Source organism: Balaenoptera borealis (assembly GCF_965194805.1).
Source record: "Balaenoptera borealis genome assembly, chromosome: 2".
NCBI classification, from domain to species: Eukaryota; Metazoa; Chordata; class Mammalia; order Artiodactyla; family Balaenopteridae; genus Balaenoptera; species Balaenoptera borealis.
The window spans coordinates 65,938,473-65,961,034 of record NC_138867.1 but is presented as its reverse complement, the minus strand read 5'-3'; the positions used below and the strand labels follow the sequence as shown (position 1 = coordinate 65,961,034).

The following is a 22,562-nucleotide window of genomic DNA, read 5'->3' as shown; positions in this document are numbered from 1 at the left end:
AAGCAGAGATGGGTTCTTAAATCGAAGGATGCACTCAGCACCTTTTTGTAGCCCCTCTCACTCAGATACTTACACACAACATTTGATAATATTGCTGACAACCTCACTGTTTTTCTCACTCAGGCTTTTAGTGAAGATAGTTCGCTGTGATTCTGTGATTTTTGATTAGTTTGCCCCTAAAGTTATATAGTCATGCTTAAAATAAATAAGAGGGGAAGCAAAGAGCTGCTTAATGTGCCCAAGCATGAAAGCACAGAACAGCTGTACCCTCTCCTTCAGCAGTAGCCTGAAAACATTTGCGAAACAAGGTGGCAAGTAAACAGATGAACAGGCAAAATTCAGCTACACAGTGAGAAAATGTGTGATACTGTCCCCATTTGGACCCACCATATTATCACAGATTTTGGTTTTCTTCCTGTATCACTGGGATTTAGTCAGATCAGGGAAGAAACAAAGGACTTAGTTAATCCACAAACAGGATGAGGATTTCCAAACGATGTTTATATAAATTTAAAAAAATTTTAAACGAATATAAACATACGAAAGAGACTATACTAAAACAGAGCTCTAATAATAGTAAGCAAGTGGACAGCATTTAACTCTTGGCTTGGTAAAGTTTTGCTTTCATAGGCTTTGGCCCCAAACTCTTACAGGTTTAATGAACTCAAGGGAGTCTGTGCACGTGGCAATGGTCAAAGAAGTTGCCAAGGCTTGGACTGACCAAGGCTCTAAGAAGAGTAAAGAGATTTGGCTAATTCCATAGTAGTCCTATAACAAGCCAGGGAATCTAGCTTGTTACCTTGGTTTTTCAGAACTACCCAAATGTCAGGGTGACCCATGACTGACCAGGAGCCCCAAAGGGCTAATATCCATCAAGGCAAATCTGCTGACAACAGCCTGACCCAGACTAGCTTCTCTTGGAGGTGATGGCAATGAAAAGAGCTTCCACCACGAGGCTAAGGCTGCAAATGAAATGACCATTTGGAGCCACGCACTCTATCTTTTGCTAAACTGCCTTACTTAAAGCAGGAGTATGAGAGTCAGAAAATGTCTACGTTTTACATGGGTTACTTAGGGTGAATCTGGTTTCATAATTGAATAATTTTCCCTTCCAACTTGAAATAATTGGCTTGAGGAGAAAAGAAGAAAACATTTCTAAAACAACTGTAATTTGGATACATTTATTTGAGCAAGGAGGAGATAAAAGATTTCTGTCTTTTGCTCTGACAGTCTTCCCTCCAATTAGAAAACATTTGGTATATTCTAAAACAAATTATGGGATGTTTTATAATTTTCATAACTATAGAAAAGATACCAGATTCTGCCACTAGCAATAATGAAGGTTGGAGTCCCATGCAACTGGACTTTATTTTAGTTGAAACAGTGTTCTTAATAAGGTCCCCCCCCACCCCGACAATTTTGTGTCCCAGATGAACCTATTGAATACAGACTATCCTGGGATTCATGGTAAGGTATCAGAGTCTGGGAACATTTTGGTAAAACCAGCACTGAAATTCAATCAACTAGCAACTAAGAACAGGCTATTCAATTCAGGTTACTCCACACAAAGTGCCACGCAATGATGGGGCCAAATAAATATTGGTTATACTAATGACATACACTCTAATCATTCATTTTCCACTACTTGGTCCTACAGTAACATTTGCTTCCCATTACGTTTCATAACCGAGACTAAAAATATTCGGGGAGTGAAACAGTAAGGCAAACAAAAGATTCAGGAGCTAGAATCATCCCTCGCTTGTGTGTTTCTGAGTCCCTTTCCGAGCGCTCACCTCCGGGCTGGCGGTAGCGGAGGTGCCGAGGAGTTGAGGGTGACCTGCAAGGTGAAAGTTCGGTGGCATCTGCCGTGGGGGAGCTTTCCACTCCTGCTCGGTCCACCGGCGCAGACTCCAGCACTGCTGCTTTAAAACATCATGAATTTTAACAACCAGGCCATGAATTCAAGAGCTTCTTGTCAGTATCATGCATGGAAACACAAAAGTTCATTATGGATAATAAGCATTTCATGTTAGTCTATATTTGTAAAGGACTTCATCATGAAATCGAGTCACTCTTCCTGGCGGAATGTTAATGACACAAAGTCTAACTGTGGCTCATCTCCACATCGGTCTTGCTGACCCAGCTGAGCCTGGTTGACCCTCCCAAGCCCCTTTTGTTCAACACAACAGATGTTACTGATAAAAAGAAGAGGATATGCAGTGGCTTTCCCGCCCTCCAGAATGTTTCTGCCTTCTTGGAGTGGGAAAAGAGGGACTTTTTCCAGATGGTAAATGAAAATTGGGACTTCATTAGTACTTTGCCTGGGTTGCTCCCTTAAGACAATTAAAGTTTGAATCTTTACCGTAAGGAGCCCCCCTGCCTAAGGATCTACAGCTCTACTGTCCAAAATGGTAACACGAGCCAAAAGTGGCTATGTAAATTGAAATGAAAACTAAATTTAAGTGAATATTTCACTTCCTCACTTGCACTGGCCACACTTCAAGTGCTCAGTAGCCACGTGTGGTTAGTGGCTACAGTACTGAACAGCATTTCCATCCTCCCAGAAAGTTCTATTGGGTAGCCCTGTCCTAGAGCTACAGATCAGCAGGAAGCAAGTGGAAATTTTTACAATGAACAGTTGAGAGATTTTTAAGATAATTTGCGCCTCTTCACTGCAGCTAACATCCCATGAGTAAAAGAAACAATCCAGAGTCACATTTAAGCTATTACCACACTCCTCGCACTAGCTTATTAACGAGGTAAAATTACAACTTTGTGTGTGTTCTTTTCAGGAAAAGCACTACAAAAATTTCATAAATTTCCAACAACTCTTCCATTTCTTTTTCCTTGGGCTTTTCATCAACCGATAAAAGCTGTGTCACCTCCACTAGTTTTCCATTTACCCCTGTCAGCAGAACTACTCTCAACTCAACTCCCTTTACCATTCCATTCAAGATTTCACTCAACAAACTTGACAAAATCCCTAATGACTTCACATAAAGCCATTTTTACACTTGCATGTGATTTACTCCCTTAGAAATATGGCCCCAAGTCAGCTCTTTTGAAAAACAAAGGGGCCAGGGAAGGGAAATGGTTAGAATCTTTCCTCCAATGACATAATTACAGTCAAGCTGGCAATGATGCAGGATGGAGACATAAAAATCAGCGCTTAGCTGTTAGTTTTATTATTTTCTAAATAACTCCCTCAAAATGCAGTAATAGAAGGCATCTGCTTTGCAAGAGCAAGCAGAATATCAAATGTATGTCCTTGGTCTGATTCAACCATTCATTCCTCTTAGGCAAATGAGCAAATCATTTAGTCAGCAATTACACCGAACCCAAAAAACTTCCCAGCGAGAGAGCTGGACAGGCCCCGAAAGTCCACTGAAAGAACAGGAAAGCACAGAATAACACTGTAAGCAAACGAGCACCTACAGAGAGGAGAAACCATGCCAGCATTGGGGGGGGGAAAGAAGCGTTTCCTTCTGGCAGGTTCACTTTCAGTCAAGTTCCATGCAAAGCAGCTTTGCCTGCAGAACGAGTGGGCAGATGTGGGCTCAAAACAAATGCTAAAATTGGGAGCACTTTCAGCCCACAGGCAGGCAATTTTCAAACTAAGAATATAGAAACAGACACTAGTGATGTGGGTCGTGCAGCGATGCTTAGACTGCTTGCACAGCCATGGCCCAAGAGAACGCTGATGGGGTAAGAGACCCAAACACAGTGAGTGAGCTGCCCCATGGCTCTCCTTTCTTGCCTGCTGTCGGTTATGTTTTTTGTTGAGATCTCACCATTGGGTGGAATCTGGATGTGAGCTGGGCTGATATTTGTGCTTTTTAGAAGGACCCAGGATAGCAGAAGGTGGGGACTTCGTGGTAGGAAGAAAGAGGGGCACTTATAAATGTTGGGTGAGCCTGGAACAGATCTGGGGACCGGGTGGGGGTGAAACCAATTGCATTATTTTTCCCTCCGAAGTTCACAGTCTCACTCATTTTGAGGGATATTTCCTATTTCTCTCCTTTCCCTTCATGTCATTTGAAGTTCTCTTGCCAGGAAATATTGCAAGGCTGGCATTATAACTGCAATGACAATAAAACTGGACAAAGGTTACTAGCATTTTTCAAAGAGGGTACCCTGAAACTGTCTAGCTGGACAGCAGTAAGAGAGACCCATGACCTCAGTATGGAGCTAATGGTGAAGCTGATCTTGTGCAATGAGGTTTGTGGAGTTGCATCCTGAGGTGAAAAGCAGAAACTGTACAAACTCTTGGCACAGGGTTTCTTATTCAAGTCTGCCAGCTGTCTTAAGTGTTACCATTATGCAAAGCACACGCAAACATCTTTCAAATTAAAGACAGATCATTGTCTCCCTTTACTTTGCCAACTGGAATTTTCAAGACTAGATAGCAGAGTTAATACGGCAGCACTCTTGGCTTCTGTAGACATTATGTGCATGTGCACGCGTGCGCGCACACACACACACACACACACAACTTGTCAGGCTGACACTGAAGTAAAGTGTTTCATCCATGACTTTTCTAGAACTATTCATGATCAGTATTGCCTATATACCAATGCAAAATAAAAGGAAAAACTAGATCTATAATTCCTTTGTTTCACCTTTTCAGAAAAATGCCAAAGAGCTCCCTAGACCCCAGTATAATTCTAAGCTTTCTATTCAGTGTCTCCTTTATGAGGATCCACAGGATAAATTATTCTCAAGTCTCAGGAGCAAGAAAAGATGTGCCTGCACACCCATCTATTCTTAGCTTTCAATATGAATCACGTAACTGATTACATTCAGAACCAAAATCAGAGTGACTTTAGGAACTGCAGAGGACCACACAGTACTCATCTGTTCACTAACCATATCCACGGCTTCATACGATTTTCCCCCATTGCCTGATTTCCTTATCTATTTTAGTTTTAATCCAGTGTACCATGTGCCTCTTTGAACTACCATCTTAAATACTTTCAAGAACAAGATGGGAAGTAAATACATTAAAAATAATCAGAAGACAGCTACAGAAAGAGAAAAAAAATCAAGATGCGAAGAGGTGGCCAAAACCAAAGTGTTTAATAGAAGGATTGCTGGAGGGGGGCGGAAATCATGGTAAAAATGAGAGATAAAGGGGGACGTATTAGTGGGTAGACGTGACTAAGACACACGGGGCAGAGGAGCGGGCATCTCTGGAGATGAAGTTGGCTCTAATGGGCTTCAACAAGTGCCATGGGCCACACATGGGCACAACCCTGGAATGTCCCCACTCCCCCACAGTGAGAGGAGCTCTGTATTTAACCTTGACCCGGGAACTGCAAAATCATATTTCTACCCCGCGAACCATGTGGATAAACTGACCCTTGAAATTCTAACTGCAAATCATCTGTCTAGGGAAAATCCAGCGGAGAAACAGAGAGGCATTAAGCTCTCAACTTTGTCTATTTCTCTAATGTGAGAAAGAACCTACTATTTCTGCCACACCATTATTCATAGACCCTCTCCATCTGCTGGGCCCTGGTCAGAAATGATCCAGGCTGCTACGTAACAAGCTCTCTAGCTGATGCTAGCTGTGCCCACAACGATCCCTGATCCCACCTCTGCCCAACACCTACACTGACAAGTCTTTGCAGCCTTTGTCAGTGTCCTTTCCTGGGAGCTTGATCTGGTTCTTTTTCATTTATCTTGGTCTCCCCAAGTCTAACCTTTTTCCAGCTTATCATTCCTGGGGAAAAACTACTGATTCCTACCAGTGATCACACCTCTATCTGAGACAGCAGGCCAAACAGATGTTACGATATGGCATTGGACCATCGCTATGCACTTTGGGCTTGGACTTCAAAGACCAGAACTAGGGAACTTGGTGACCACTGTGGAACAATCCATGTGTAAGTTATAAAGTGTAAGAATTAATTAAGATGGGTAATGGGAAGCTTGACTGAGGACCTTTAGAACTACGACACGTACTTAGTCTATAATGCAGAAAGGAATAGATTTTTCGTTTGCTCCTCTATTCAAGAAAAAAAGTTAATACCTATACTACTAAGCATTAGCCAAATTAAAACGCAATCTCTGGGAAATTTCAAAAAAGGAGAAAGATTCTCACCATACTCCTGTTAGGAGGCCACTATCAAAAGAAAGAAAATATTAAGTGTTGGCGAGGATGCAGAGAAACTGGAACCCTGTACACTGTTGATGGGAATGTAAATGGTGTAAGCACTATCAAAAACAAAACTTTCCTCAAAAAATTAAAAATAGAATTACCATATGATCTAGCAATCTCACTTTTGGGTATATATGCAAAAGAATTGAAAGCAAGATCTTGAAGAGATAACTGCATACACATGTACACTGCAGTATTATTCAGAGTAGCCAAGAGATGAAAGCAACCCAAATGTCCATCAGTAGAGGAATGGATAAAGAAAATATGGAGTATATATACAATGGAATATTGCTCAGCCTTAAGAAAGAAGAAAATCCTGGCACATGTTACAGCATGGATGAACCTTGAGGACGTTATGATACGTGAAATAAGCCAGTCACAAAAAGGCAAATACTGTGTGATTTCACTTACATGAGGCATACAAAATAGTCAAACTTGGGACTTGCCTGGTGGTGCAGTGGTTAAGAATCCGCCTGCCAATGCAGGGGACGTGGGTTCGAGCCCTGGTCCGGGAAGATCCCACATGCCGCGGAGCAACTAAGCCCGTGTGCCACAACGAATGAGACTGCGCTCTAGAGCCCACGTTCTAGACCCCGCGAGCCACAACTACTGAGACCGCATGCCGCAACTACTGAAGTTTGAGTGCCACAACTACTGAAGTCTGCGCGCTTAGGGCCCGTGCTCAGCAACAAGACAAGCCATCACAATGAGAAGCTCACACACCGCAACGAAGAGTAGCCCCTGCTCACCACAACTAGAGAAAGCCCACACGCAGCAACGAAGACCCAACGCAGCCAAAAATAAATAAATAAAAATTTTTAAAAAAGTAGTCAAACTCATAGAAACAGAAAGAAGATGGTGGTTGCCAAGGGCTAGGGGCAGGGAGAAATGCGGAGTTGTTCAATGGGTATAGAGTTTCAGTTTTGCAAGATGAAAAAGTTCTAAGTATGTATTGCACAACAATGTGAATATACTTAACACCACTGAACTGTACACTTAATGGCTAAGATGGCCAAAAAGAAGGAGGAGGAAGAGGAGGATTCTTCAGGAGCGTTTAAAAAAGTTTACTAGATGCTAGAAAGCCCCAGGAAGACTAGTAGCAGGGTTTCCTCTACAGAGCTGCACATGGCATCAAAACTGGACAAACGCTGCCCCTTCAGAAGCATTGGTCACTCCTGCTCTCAGAAATGGGTTTCACCACTGGGGGTTACCATCAGCCCTTCGCTCATAGGTTCTCTTTGCCCATAAGTTTGCCTGTTTCCTCTGTCCAACTGAGACAGGAAGGAAAAGGGCAGAGCACAACCCTTAAAAGAATGACACAACCATGAAGAAGAACAGGATACCACAAAAAACAGAACCTACTAAGCCCAAGATGGTGGAAGATTCGACTCCCAGGAGACCTTGAGCCTCATTATACACTCATTGTAATGCATTAACATACTAAATGACACACCCACCAGTGCCATGACAGTTCCGAGGCTGACCATAAAAGGCCAAAAAGTGGGCGGTGGCCCAATTCCTGGAAATCTCTGCTCCTTCCCCAAAGTAGCTGGAATAATCCTCCCACTCATTAGCCTATGAAATTATCCAGCCCATAAAAACTAACGGCCCCAACACCAGGGGCCACCTCTCTCGCCTTCTGTCTATGAAGCGTGTATCTCTCTAAATAAACCTGCCTTCACTTTACTATGGCTCACTCTTGAATTCTTTTCTGCGTGTAGGCAAGGACCCTCACTTGGTGGCCTGTCCCAGGGACTCACTCGAGACCTGGGACATGACCGTCCTCTGGTGCCCCATTTTTTCCCCACAACACAACCCATTTATCCATTCTTCTTGGCTCATGTCAATGACACTTCCTGATTCTGCTCAAACATTATCTTCCCCGCTTTTCACCTTCTGGAGCACTCCATCTATACCTCTTGTACCATCTGCCCTTATACTTATGTTTTGTCCACCTTCTCCAGGGAACTATATATAAGGGGCCTGGGAACCATCTTATTTACCATTATGGACCCTGTAGCACAGCAACCTGCACAGAGAAGGTGGTCACACAATGACTCCTGAACAGACCTTACCGTGTTCTCATCCCAGCCTCAGGGGCAATCAAACCAAAGCCTCAGAGTCACAAATGTCTGGCACTAAAATGCTTATTCCTAAAGCTCTCTTAACTCAAAATAACATGAGAAACCAGACCTACCTCCAGATTTCCCCTCTCCTATTTAATACAATCCAGTAAAGGAGGGGGAAAGAACTTTCCATATTCTGGAAAGTTCCTGTGCTTCCCAGGGCGCTCTGGCCCAGAGGAGAGGTTTGAGATAAGCCTCCCAAAGTCATTCCCACCATGGAGATTCCCAAGCACTGGCCTGGATCAAACCCCAGATGCACCTGTCACCTTGTGCATCACCTCATTATTCCCAAGAAAAATCCATCCTGATTCTACTAAAGCTTGTTGTTCTAATGACTTTTTAATTATCTTTCCCCCTTTCATCCTCCTTAGTTGCTAACGTGTCAATTTCAAGAATTTCTTGTTTAAAAGGGTGCTCCTTTTGACGATGACAACCACTCCAGTTAAAATTCCATTAAGTACTTCACTCAGAAAGCTTATTTAAGTGATGTGAGCTAGAAACTGCATAGACTCTTGAAGCAGGTAGAAAAGCAGGGGTCTATGCTTCCATCTGGGTGATCCTCCTTAAAATCTGGATACTTTGTCTGACTTATTGCCCAATTTTTTATTATGTTATCAGTAAAGAAATCAGTTACTATATAGTAAAAAAAAAAAGCTGTTTGCTAACTTGGCCGTGAAATCTTTTTTATTTTCATCACAGAAACACTGGATTATAAAAGAACAAGGATCACCTCCTCCAACCCCTATGTTGTACCAAGCTGAGGAGGGTAGGGAGATGTGCCACAGGAATCCTTGATTAGTCCTCTGAGTGTTCTGCTTGATTTATTCATTTAACAAAAATTTACTACCTGCCAGGCACTGGCCAAGGCACTGACAGTACAGAGGTGAACAAGACAGACAAGGTTGCTGATCTCATGAGCTTATATGGGAAGACTGTCCAGGCAGAGGGATAAACAAGTGCAAAGGCCCTGAGGCAGAAATGACCCAGGTGTTTCCTGAGATACAAAAAAGGAAATCAATGTGACTGTAGCCTAGCAGATGAGGGAGCGTGGCAGGAGCAGGGGTTAAAGAGAGAGACAGCATCCAAGTCTCATAGGATCTGAAGGCCTTGGGAAGACAAATGTGCTTTATTCTAAGTGTGATAGGAAGTCCTTAGAGAATCTAGTCAGGAAACCAGATGATCTAATTCACATTTTTAAAAACCACTTTGGCTGTGTCATGGATAATGAACACTGTCTCAGACTTAACTTTTCTCCCTATATCTCTGTTGTAATAGGGAGCATTGCCTTGGAAACTAAACTGAAGAAGTCATCTTAATGACCTAGCTTCCAGGCTAGGTCGTCACATTAGCAGGGAAAGGATGGAAGCAGTACAGGTGCTTAAGGTAGACGCTGGAGGAGGGGAAGGCTCTGAGGCTCAAGGTCATGGACGAGGGTGCCCGCAACCTATCTCTATGCCAAATATCATGCTATGCTCTTTAGCCAACCAGCCTTAATTCCACCAAGAACCTTCCAGTGATAACCCTTTAGATGACACCATTCTTCCATAGACAACTGACTGCAATTAGCCTTTTATCATAGAAGGCGGCTAACCTTGCTCTCCTTCCACAAAGGCTAGAGGGAACTACAGGAATTTTCCCTTCTAACTAGCCATTGTATTCATTCTACTTTCTATGCAGAAGTAGGAAAGTTGTAAAGAAAGGAAACTAGGGCTCCAGAAGGAATGGTGGGGAAACAGGGGGCCAGCAAATGCGGGGTATGGCAGCTGGATAATACCTCTTTGAATACTTCGTTTTAGCTTGTTACACAGATCCACGCGGGGGTTATCTACATGCTCTTCTACAGATCCTGGGCTTTGTTCTGGAGAAGAAAGGCCTCGGCTAAGATCCAGCGGTACTTTACCAGTGTGTGGTGGTGGGGATGCAGCAGGGCTGTGAGTGGTGGTGGGGCTGCTGGACGTCGAGGAGGCGGTCAGGTCCAACGCTCCTATCCTTGAGTTCAAGGGAGAAGTCAAGGACAACTTTCTGGCCCTCACGGGGGAGGACGTTCTGGACACAGCCAGTGGTGGCGGGGAAGAGAATTTGCGACACAGGCGCGGGGATTTGCCATCCACCAAGTGTTCACCTCTGCTATTCTGGCTGGTAGCGAAAAACAATTCCAACGACCTAAAAATAAGAGCAAACGCTATTAACAGATTGTAGCCAAGTGAAAATGAGTCCCCTGATGTCATTCAGGAACATGCTTCCTATATTAAAAGGCCACAATATCATCACACTTCTGTTGCTGGATTCACCTTCATTTAAATGCTGCATGTATACCACACACTTGCCAAAGGAACACAGACACTATTTAGGCTTAGTCTAATCCCCTGCTACTAAACTGTGGTCCAAAGACAAGTCACACTGGTAACGGGCTCCACTCCAGACCTACTGAATCAGGGCCTGCAATTTAACAAAAAAGGTGAAAGAAAAGCCCCAAACAATAGAGTTATCTTCCAAATATTCACAGAGCAAAGGCCACTTGGAAACTTCAGCTGCTTCCCTCGGGAACTATCTGTGACCTCGACTCCCGCCCACCCCTTCTACTGGCGGGGCCTGGCAAGTTCAAAGGCAAGCCAGTGCCCTGCAGGGCAGGGCTGCCCATCTGCACGGAGATCCAGGGACCAAGTGGGCCACACTTTCATCACAGGCTAGTGCCGGGCCTACCTGACGGGGATAGAGGTGAAAGGCCTCTTGTATATGTCAGAAAGCTTCCCCAGCACCACGGCTGCCGTCGTGAAAATCCGATAGGTGTGCAGAAAGGTATTGAGGAAATCGATACTAAGAAACCGCAGGTCTGTCAGTCGCTCCAAGAGGCGCTCCACGCTGGCATAACGGATCTGGGGCACCTTGCAGGAGTTGAGTGTTTTACTGAAGCAAATGTCAGTGTCATCCTTGTGAAGACGGGCATCAGACCTACGCACAAGGCAGGAACATGAGGACAAAACCAGGGCGCGGCTGCCTCTCAGCCCGAGTATCTCAATATTTGTAAATATACACTCGTGTCTGGGCTTCCCCTTACATTTGATGAAAGATGTGATACACATTACATACAACAAAGCAGGGCTGTAAAAACATCAAACGTGCCATTATAATTTAGGAAGTTCAGAATTAATTGTGGAGACGTTAATAGTTCATTTCACTCTGTGAATTCCTTCTGCAGGGGAGGAAAAATAATTCTCCCTCTACCCTCCTGAGCTGTTGGCTGAGACTCTGTGATAAAAGACAGATTGACAAGAGAAAAATAAACAAGTTTATTAACATGTATACCTCACGTATACATGGGAGATAACCAGGGGAAAATGAGAAACTCACAGAGGTGGCTTAGAACTCAGACTTAAATACCATCTTACAGGGAAAGGGAGGTGGGGGGTATGTAGGCCTCTCAGGGGAGAGTAAATGATTTTTAGGAAAGATGAATGAACCCTTAGAATAGATGGAAGGTATGATAGTTTGTGACAGTTTGCCTGGGTGTGATGTCGACATCTAGTCTCTCCTGTGACAACTGTCAATCTTCCATGGTTGGTGAAACTCCTGGGAAGGGGATTTACGACAACTGAGTTCCTTTTGGAGAATCTGTCTTTAGGCAGATAAGAAGAATTCAGAAAAATCCTCTCTCTGCATTTGTTGTTTTTCAAGTGCCTATAGCTCAACATAATCAATATGCCACAGTGGCATATTATAGGGTGGCATATTCTGCTACCCTTCACTTCTTTCTCTGGTTCAATCATGTTTTATTAGGAAATTAAAGCCGAAGCCCTATTTAGGAGGGGCATTGCTTATGCCCTCAAATCAGAATATCAGAAGTGTGATTAAAAAGTAGCAGGTGACGTTCTCCCCACAGAGGGGTGGGGAGGAAGAGGAGACCCAAATATCACTGCTGTTATCCGTGGTTATTTCTTTTTCTCACTTCTAATTTTGTACATCTGTGCTTTCCCCCTTTTTTCTTGATTAAACTAATAGATTATATTATTAGGTATTTCCCCTCTGGAACCAGCTCTTTGATTGATCGATTCTACTGTTTTTCTATATTTTAATTCATTAATTTCCATTCTTATCTTAGTTATTTCCTTCCTACACTTTCCTACAGTTGATTTTGTCATTCTTTTTCTAACTTCTTGAATGTTAGAAAAAGAATGCTTAATCCATTTCATTCTTTCTGGCTGATAAATGCATTTAAGGCCAACCATTTTCTGAATACAATTTAATCCATAAATTGTGTGAAATGTTGTGTTTTCCTTACATTTTCAATATTCTGCAGTGTTAAAAATGTCTTCATAAAAAAAGTAATGGCTGTAATACAGGCAGTCAACTCTTCTAAAGATTCCCCCTGAACAGTACCCACCTGCCCACCTGCAATGCTAGGCTTTTCTCATTCTCTAAAACTTCCCACCCGGCTGCACCTCAACCCATCACCCTGAGGCCCCTGCACTGGAAGCCTGCGGCAGCCTCTCCAGGTGGACAGCAAACCGGAGGGAAGATTCACACAGCAGCCCTCAAGATCCTTGGCTGTGCTCAGAGCCCTCAGCCCATGGTGCACCTTTGTCAGAAAGGGCAAAAGAAGCCGGCATGGCCAAGTTCATAAGATGAATAGCTTGGAAGCTAAGGCTGAATCCAAGTGGGGCTCAAAGAAATGCATACCTTCGCTAGGACTGCCCGTAGCCTTCACATTCCCATCTGAGACCCCATGTCCCCCCCTTCATGGCAGCACCTCAGAACAGACAGTCAATGAAGTCCTGGATTTCACCACTTGATTAAAGGATACACTACAGGGCCAGTGATGTTCCGTGAGGCAGCTGCTTGCTAAGAATCAGCTGGCTTGTTGTGAGTGCCCTTCATTAGCCCTTTCAGCACTTCAAGGGATTTTAAGTTATATATTTATTTTCTTTGGGATAAAAAGAAATCAATAGCTTCCTTAGCTTGTTCTTGGAAACGTTCCACCCCAAAGTAAGCTCAGTGCAGATGGAAGGGCTTCATTTGCAGGCTTGAAAGAGCATTTTAAATGAGTAGCTTACTTCTGGTGAGGAACTAAGGGTGGCCTGTTAGTTTTAGTCACATCACTGATCTCGAATAAGTGCATCTTTTGAGATTCTTGAAAATAGCATGGCTCTTTTTTGCACTTAGTATGTGACCCCCAACCAACTTTACTTTTCTGGTTCTTAATCTTTCTCATTTGTTAAGAGACCTTAGAAACTTTTATGAATCAACCAGTCTGTCTAGAGAACGGCTAATCGAGGTAATCACTTTTTCTCCCACCATTTTCCCACCTAAAATCTCTATTTTCTAAGAAAACTGAGGGCAACTATTATTAGAAGAAAGCAAGCGTTAGCCTATATACATAAAGCATAAAATATCACTTAAAGGGATATAATCACCTAATAAATGTCATGATTTTGCATTCTATTCATAGTTTTGAGCTTTGCATCTTTTGACTATAATTACTTTAACCAAACACTAGGAGGAAAAAATATATTGTAGCCAACATGAAATTGAAACTGACTAATTGCACCACTGTCCTTCAAAATTATGACTATATTTTCATTTTAAGTAAAGAAAAGAAATTAAATATTATGAAATTATTTAATTTTCTTTTATTACATTGAACGAAATCTTAATTTCCTAAGGGACCCTCAAGAAGATACAATGCGTTACTTAAGCCTCCTATGATAATAACAACTCCTTTTTGGTAAACACTTAAAAAAGTAATTTTGAGACATCAAACCCAAATCACCTATTGTAATTAGTAAGTTTTAAAAGGAACTGAGTGCCTGCAAAGTAATGCCATTAGGGTAGGATAATTTTTTTTCTTTAACTCCGTAAAACGTCTTTTTTTTTTTTTTTTTTCTCGTTCCATGTAGCCAGAGAGATGTGCAAGGAGGCAAGAATACAGAATTTAGGGTAGAACAGTGCCATGGAGGAGACTATCAGAAGGAACAGAGATTGCAAAATCATCCTCTTTTCTCTGACTGAGGAGAACCAGGCTCAATGAAGCAGGGAAAAATAGAAAGAAGAAAGATATGAAATACATGAAACTCTGCCTTGGGAATATATCTAGTAGTAGAGTACAGATGGGCATCCAAACATGTGTGGCTCCAGTAGGAAATCCCTACAGCCCGCGATACAGGCTTCTGTTCTCCCAGGAGAGCGGTTCCAACTCATTGCAGTGACCCTCGCTGTGCACCCAGACGCAGGAAAGTCTTGGTCTGTACAGGAGGCAATTATATCAATACAAATGAGACTGGACATGGGCATTAGTCAAACTGCCATCACAGAGCAAAGAAGATGCATTCAGGCGCCAGCCGTAACTTGGTCAGGCACAAAACTACAATTTTTCTCTGTACTAATTTTTAAAGTGAACAAAATGTATACATAGTGGGTGTGCAGCTGCCCGAAGGTTTAGGAGCTTATAACTTGGCCACCAAGTCCAACTTATTCTCATTCTAAAGCAGACTGGACTTTCATGGCTGTCTAAGCTTCACGAAAGTACTCTTAATAAGGAATTAAGATAATATATATTATTTTGTGAAATATTAAAATAAGAATACTATGGAAGAAAACTAACCTGGTGATGTGAACTTAAAAATTAAGTCATAATTTGAAACTTTTGACTTAATATTCCATACTCGGTTTTAATTTTAGTATCGTACATTTTTAACTGACCTGTTTTTTTCAAACTATACTAAATTAAAAACCTAGAAAACTGAATGCTAAAGGAATCTTTGCCTGAGAGTTTTAAAATGACCCTACACAAAATGTTTTAAAATTTGACTAGCAATTTAAAACAGTATCATCCTTTTATATTTTTTCTGTAGTAATTATGGCACTAGTATAATGTACTCTGCCTTCATCTGATACAATAATTAATAAGTTTTAAAGTTTATACCATTGGAATGATGCTAATTATAATTAATACCTATCAGAAGAGAAAAGTTGATGTTGTTTCTTTGTCTTAAACAGCTCAGACCTAAAAAAAGTCCACATAAAAAGGCATGGAAGACAAACATTTTCTTAGTTTCATGTAACTTTTTTGGAAAGATATAACAGGACTGCTTTTAAAAATACATTTTATTCTTAGAATTTGGACTGCAAATAACCAAGAAAATGAGAGTAGGGAACGATTTGGTTAGCTTGAAAATCCTCCCAAAACAACTTTTGAATTTGGAAACAAAAAAGTATGTAGAGACAAAAGCATTAATATAGAGAGTTATGACACACAGTTATTGATATAACTTCTCATTTTAAAACTATAGTTTCCTTAGTGATCATATTAAATTATAGGATTTGCTTTTTTTTGTTTGTATGTTTTTGTTTTGTTTTTTCCAGTGTTGATCACTTTCTTTTTTTTTTTTTTAACATCTTCATTGGAGTATAATTGCTTTACAGTGTTGTGTTAGTTTCTGCTGTATAACAAAAGTGAATCAGCTATATGTATACATATATCCCCATATCCCCTCACTCTTGCGTCTCCCTCCCATCCTCCCTATCCCACCCCTCTAGATGGTCACCAAGCACCGAGCTGATCTCCCTGTGCTATGCGGCTGCTTCCCACTAGCTATCTATTTTACATTTGGTAGTGTATATATGTCAATGTTACTCTCTCACTTCGTCCCAGCTTCCCCTTCCCCCTCCCTGTGTCCTCAAGTCCATTCTCTAGGATTTGCTTTGTTAACAAAACATACAGAGAGCAGGATGGCAGGCCTGGGCAATAGCCTCTGGGACAAATCCATATACAGGCTGTGGGTAAATGGTACCATGGAAAAGCCAGTTAATTCATGTTGAGTGTCTTCAAAATCTAAATGTATCTCTACAACCAAATCTGACTAATATGATTCACACCCACTGAGAAGACAGCAAAAGAATCTGCCAAACTTTTGTCCACCCTCTGACACATCTGGCTATCACTTTACCTATTGAATTTGAAATTTTTAAAAATACTTTTTATTTTATATTGGAGTATAGTTGATTAACAATGCTGTGATAGTTTCAGGTGCACAGCAAAGTGACCCAGCTACATATATACATGTATCCATTCTCCTTCAAACTCCCCTCCTACCTAGGTTGTTACATAATACAAAGCAGCGTACCCTGTGCTATATATGGTCCTTGTTGGCCATCCACTCTAAACACAGCAGTGTGTACATGTCTATCCCAAACTTCCAATCTCTCCCTTCCCCCCACCCTTCCCCCCTGGTAACCATAAGTTCGTTCTCATCTATGAGTCTGTTTCTGTTTTGTAAATAAGTTCATTTGTATCATTTCTTTTTAGGTTCCGCATGTAAGTGATACCATACCATAAGATATTTCTCTTTCTCTGTCTAACTTACTTCACTCAGCATGACAATCTCTAGGTCCATCCATTGAACCTGAAAATTTTGATAGGCTTTTTGTACTGAGGAAGGCATCTGAACAGTATGAAAAACTATTTTTCTATGCTGTGAGTCAATAAACTAGGAATCTGAAAAAACATTGTGATAGTCTTATTATTTATAATGGCATATCATGAATGATCAATCACATTACTGTCAAACATATTCAGAGTAGGAAGCAGAATCCTACTGAAACAATATTTTATTCACAGTTTTACATTCTCTACCAAGTTGATCCTGATTAAAATGTAAGAGAAAGGATTATCACACTTACTTAATCATATGTGGCACAGAAACTTTGGAATTTTCTTCAAACACTATAGTCATTAAACCATTACACCGTATGTTGTCCACACACTGTGAAATTTAAAAATAGACAGTTAAAACCCACACGTAAACCTAGGCAGAGCATATATTCCCAGAATTATTTATAATCACAAAACAATTTAGTTTCTCATTTGTGCACATATGTACACACGCGCGCACACACACACACACAGAGGCAGGGAAACATTACACACTGATGAACAGATTCAATATCCAAATACCAAAACTGTGCACCTGGCAAATGCCTGAGGATGGATATAAGGGCTACGTTTTCCTAGAATGTGTTTCCCAAGGATTCTGAGCACAATGTCACATCGGCACAATTCTCTGGCAATCCCAGCACTACTTGAGAAGTTTACACCTCTAGTGAGGTATAAACTGCCTCTGCTATATTCATTCTCTGCCCTAGGGGGTGGTATGGGGCAGGCAGAGTAGAAATGGTGGCTTGCTTGGATGGAATTCATCTTCTCTCTCACTAGTAAGCTCTGTGCCTGCTTCTCGGTGCTTTTTGCCAATAAATTCCCACATTTTACTAGCTTCTCTAGCAGTTTCTACTGGCACTGTGTTAGTTTGGTGAGGATGTATTGTATAATTTCTCCTGTTTCTGGCACACATAAAGCCCTGTTCATCTCCTTTCTCTTTTCTTTCAGGAAATTTTGCTAATTTTCTCTACCTTCTTTATTTATATCTATGCCTTATCAATTCAAAATTTCCCTTTGCAATTACTTTGGGTTAGAGAAGGATTTATTCTGAATTATACGTATTCTCTTTAAACAAAACAGAAAATGAAAAAAAGATTTAAACAATCTTTAAAATCAGAAATTACTTTTAGTTACTAGGATACCATGTAGTACTTTATGACTGTAATTAAATGGTGTGAAGAAGCTGATTGCCAAGCGATTTCACAGAGCTCTTGAACTCAGGGTTTATCCTAAACCCCAGTGTTTAATAAAAGAATGAATATGCATATAAGAAACTTTGGGTCACTGGCCTCCCCTAACTATTGATCCCCTACTTAGCATATCAGCCACTTTCATGCTTGTTTTTCCTTAAAAATTTGTTTCCTCATGTCTTATGCCATTATTTCAATGACCAGGTATAGAGGATCACAACTTCCGGGAATAAAGTAGAATATTTTAAAGTTCCCCTCAATTCATTTCTCGAAGCACCTGGAATTTGGAGTTATCTTTTTATATGAATAATTATGGTTATCTAACTACAAATTAGGTTACATGTGCTTACATGTGAGTTTATACTATATCTTATTCCCATAGGTGGATTACAAAAATACATAGAGTAAGACAAAGTCAAAATTAGTAAGAAAATTAGAGAGGATTTGGATAAAGGGTGGAAAATAATAAGATGAAGGCTGGGATCAATCCACCACATGTACTTTATGTTGAGAAGTCCCAAACACTTGCTATACGTGGTCCCCAAAATTAGCTGAGCTATGCAGCAGCCAACTCAAGGGGGCCACATGATGAGCTACAAAATTCATGGTTTAATAGAGGCTCAATTCACCCTAGTCTGAGTCCAGAGGAGAATTATCTCATGGGTTCTCCTAAGGAAAACACTGAATAATGTCGTGAACATGATCCTCAACGACATCCTTAAAGTAATCACAGTTTTTTTTTTTTTTTTTTTAAATATCACTTATAAATTTATTTATTTATTTATGGCTGTGTTGGGTCTTCGTTTCTGTGCGAGGGCTTTCTCTAGTTGTGACAAGCGGGGGCCACTCTTCATCGCAGTGCGCGGGCCTCTCACCATCGCGGCTTCTGTTGTTGTGGAGCACAGGCTCCAAACGCGCAGGCTCAGTAGTTGTGGCTCACGGGCCCAGTTGCTCCGCGGCATGTGGGATCTTCCCAGAACAGGGCTCGAACCCGTGTCTCCTGCATTAGCAGGCAGATTCTCAACCACTGCACCACCAGGGAAGCCCGTAATCACAGTTTTGACCAAACCATTTCTTATAAACTCCCTCAACACTGGATGAAGAGTACAGTTCCAAACTAACCACTCTGTGGTGGGCCCCAAAGAATGGGGGCCTGCCTTTGCTCGTCTGGTTCCAAGCACAGATTTCACACTCTTCAGAAAAGGGTATGCATAGGCTGCTCTTCTTTAGGCTAAATAAATGCTGCTCCTCCTATCAGTTTTGAGCAGCAGGAAGTTGGACATGGTATTCTTCCATTAGTCCTGAAACTGCAATATCCTAAGTTAGTATCCAGTTGTATGGAGTCAATGTTTCCACCAGTGAGCCAAGCTACCAGTAGGTGGGGTATCCTCTTAGGCCTCAAAACAGCCACAGGACCTCAAAGGGAGAGCTCTCAGTCAGGGCTAGATGAAAAGAGACGCCAATGACTCCATTTCTAAGCATGAACAAACAGGGGAAAACGAAGAGATGAGGCTGGCAGGTGTGTGCGTTTATAATGGAGAAGACAGTAAGAGAGAGGGGGCCCGGGTCTGATCCCTGGTCAGGGAACTAAATCCCACATGCATGCTGCAACTAGGAGTTCTCATGCCACAACTAAGGAGCCCGCCTGCTGCAACTAAGACCCGGCACAACAAAATAAATAAATATTTTTTAAAAAGATGAATAAGGTAAACTACTTTAAATTCACTTTCCTAATTCCAGTGGGAAAATGGATTAACATTATCCCTGTTCTTATGAAACTATGAGTGTGGGGTTTGGAGGAATGGGGGAAAAGATTGTATGGGGACAGATACTGCACGCAGACAGGGAAAGGAAGGAGGGGTTAAGTGATCCTTCACCCCAGGGATGTTTCTAGCTATACCTTAGACTTTTCACTCTCACTGTTTCTGAGCAGAATGGGGATGCCACTTGGGCAACCAACACAGGGAGTGGGAGGGCAGAGATGGTGCTTGGTAAGAACTGTGGCAAGTAAATAGTGTTCCTTCAGTTTCCTTTAACAGTCTAAGCAATAATATAGTTACACAAACAACAGCCTTAGGATGACTTAGGGCTATAGTTTTCATGTTTCGATTTTTCTATTTGGTTCTTTGACTGATCAGCCTGGTCCTTTTTACACAGTGATCTATTCTTTTCTTTCCTTCCTTCTTCCTTTCCTCCCTTCTTCCCTTCCTTCCTTTCATAGCTTTATTATATTTTAAACATTCTTTTTCACAGTCTTTTCTAAGTTATCACTCTATTATCTGAAGTTCCAGCAGTGCTAATTCTACTGCTCACTATGTCTTCTGACTCTCGCTCTTGATAGATCGTTTACTCACAAGATTTGTAATTTTTGATTTTGAGCACCTTGTCATGAGCCCTGAACTGTTGAGGTGTTGCTAATGCAGTGACTTTGCGTTTGCTTCTACCAAGCATTTTGGGTTAGCAACAGTCCAAATATTGTTTTTGCATTCATTTCTCAGTTTGGAATTTTCACACCATGTGACTATTGTAACTCTGAATTTCAAATCCATAGGCCAGAAACACATTTGTTTTTCTCAAAGGAGCTTTTTCAAAATTCAGAACCCAGGCTTCCCTGGTGGTGCAGTGGTTGAGAATCCGCCTGCCAATGCAGGGGACACGGGTTCGAGCCCTGGTCTGGGAGGATCCCACATGCCGCGGAGCAACTAGGCCCGTGACCCACAACTACTGAGCCTGCGCGTCTGCAGCCTGTGCTCCGCAACAAGAGAGGCCGCGATAGTGAGAGGCCCGCGCACCGCGATGAAGAATGGCCCCCACTTGCCGCAACTAGAGAAAGCCTTCACACAGAAACGAAGACCCAACACAGCCATAAATAAATAAATTAATTAATAAAAAAATAAAATTCAGAACCCAAGGGGCTTCCCTGGTGGCGCAGTGGTTAAGAATCCACCTGCCAATGCAGGGGACACAAGATAGAGCCCTGGTCCGGGAAGATCCCACACGCCGAGGAGCAACAAAACCCGTGCGCCACAACTACTGAGCCCGTGTGCCACAACTACTGAAGCCCACACGCCTAGAGCCTGTGCTCCGCAACAAAACAAGCCACCGCAATGAGAAGCCCGCGCACCGCAACGAAGAGGAGTAGCCCCCGCTCGCCACAACTAGAGAAAGCCCGTGTGCAGCAACGAAGACCCAAGGCAGCCAAAAATTAATCAATTAATTAATTAATTAATTAATTAAAAGAAAATCCAGAACCCAAGACAAAGACAAACTTCCTTATATCTTCCCTGGCCTAATGGGTTTTTTGAGTTCTTATTTCATGGAGGGGGCAGCCTTTCAATGCCCAGGCTTCAAACAAGGGCTTCAAACAAGGATCTCAATTCCTTTTAGGGGCCCAAGGCTAACCCTCGCTCCTTTTGTTAATACCCCTCAGGCGTGGGACCAATATCCAAACTAAAATCATTCCCAAGTCTCTGTGTCTTCAGTTTACATGCTGTCTACCCTGACTTTAAGTTCCCTTGTTATTTCCGGCAACTAGAGATTTCCCTTTATATCTGTGAATACCACCAATGTATTAAATTTTTTTATTATACTGATTTTATGTATTAAACATTTCTTGTTTGTAGCTAGAAGGGATCTAAATCGGTGCAGTCCTCCACACTGCCAGAATTGACACTTGGGATAAGTGTTTTAGATCCAAAAGAGAAGATTTATGTGACCACTTTTGAACATCTTATTATCCAATGTCAGATCTCATTCATAAATCTTTCTGATTCATTGTGTTAAGCATTAAAATTACTTTCAGCAGGAAGAAAAAGAAATTTTCACTTACACTCAAGTTTCAGGAGAAGAAAATGTACATGCAATCTGAACTATAGCTCAAAAGACCATGTAATAAGAAGTCATATTTAAATGTACAAAAAGGTCTTTGATAACTGCCACACCTATCTGTGCGACGGATGAATATATATATATATCTATCTATATACATACATGTATATATAAAACATATTACAGTATATTTATAATACAGGAGTGTCTTTTGGTTTTTTTTAACATCTTTAATGGAGTATAATTGCTTTACAGTGGTGTGTTAGTTTCTGCTTTGTAACTAGAGGAGTGGTTTTGAAATGGACTCGTTTCTCAGAGGCTCCACAGACAGGCTTCAGTGACAGCAAGGGTGTGAACAAACAGGACTCCTGGGGGCTCTGGGTCCACCAGTTCTACATCAACCAGACAATTTTGCTTTTATCTCACTTCCATTTGGCATTTTCAGTACTGCCACATTGAAGAAAGAGTTCTCTTCCAGAAAAAAGTTAAACTACAACAGAATTTATGTTTACGAATGTGTGTATGAACATATTTATATTGGAAGCCATGGTATATATTCATGATCATATAAGCACATATCTTGGTTGTGTTGGGGAGAAGAGACTGAGTCCTGGGAAAATGAATGCAGTTCACTCAGTTAAGAAGAAAGACATGAAAATAATCAGGATGTCACAAATCTTTAAGGATATATTGAATTTATGTGAATTACTGTAAACCTTGAAATTAATAGGATATTAACAAAAGCAGATTCCTAGGTCACAGCTATTCTAGTTCAGTTTGTGATGACTATGACCAGGGTGGAGCCTGGGAATATGTATACTCACAAA

The 22,562-nt window shown here is 41.6% G+C and overlaps 1 protein-coding gene across 5 annotated transcripts in view; it reads right to left on the bottom strand.

The window, feature by feature from the left end:
• Window positions 1-22,562, bottom strand: part of RASGRF2 (Ras protein specific guanine nucleotide releasing factor 2) — a 230,134-nt gene that overhangs the window by 96,501 nt on the left and 111,071 nt on the right. Inside the window, exons 13-16 of one of the 5 annotated variants that reach the window (XM_082375417.1) lie at window positions 16,963-17,045; window positions 10,990-11,238; window positions 10,061-10,449; window positions 1,794-1,922 (exon numbers count right to left, since the gene is read on the bottom strand). In XM_082375417.1, coding sequence (XP_082231543.1) covers window positions 1,794-1,922; window positions 10,061-10,449; window positions 10,990-11,238; window positions 16,963-17,045 — 850 coding nt within the window. The remainder of the gene's footprint in view (window positions 1-1,793; window positions 1,923-10,060; window positions 10,450-10,989; window positions 11,239-16,962; window positions 17,046-22,562) is intronic. The other 4 variants (XM_082375418.1, XM_082375419.1, XM_082375420.1 and 1 more) reach the window with 4 other exon arrangements.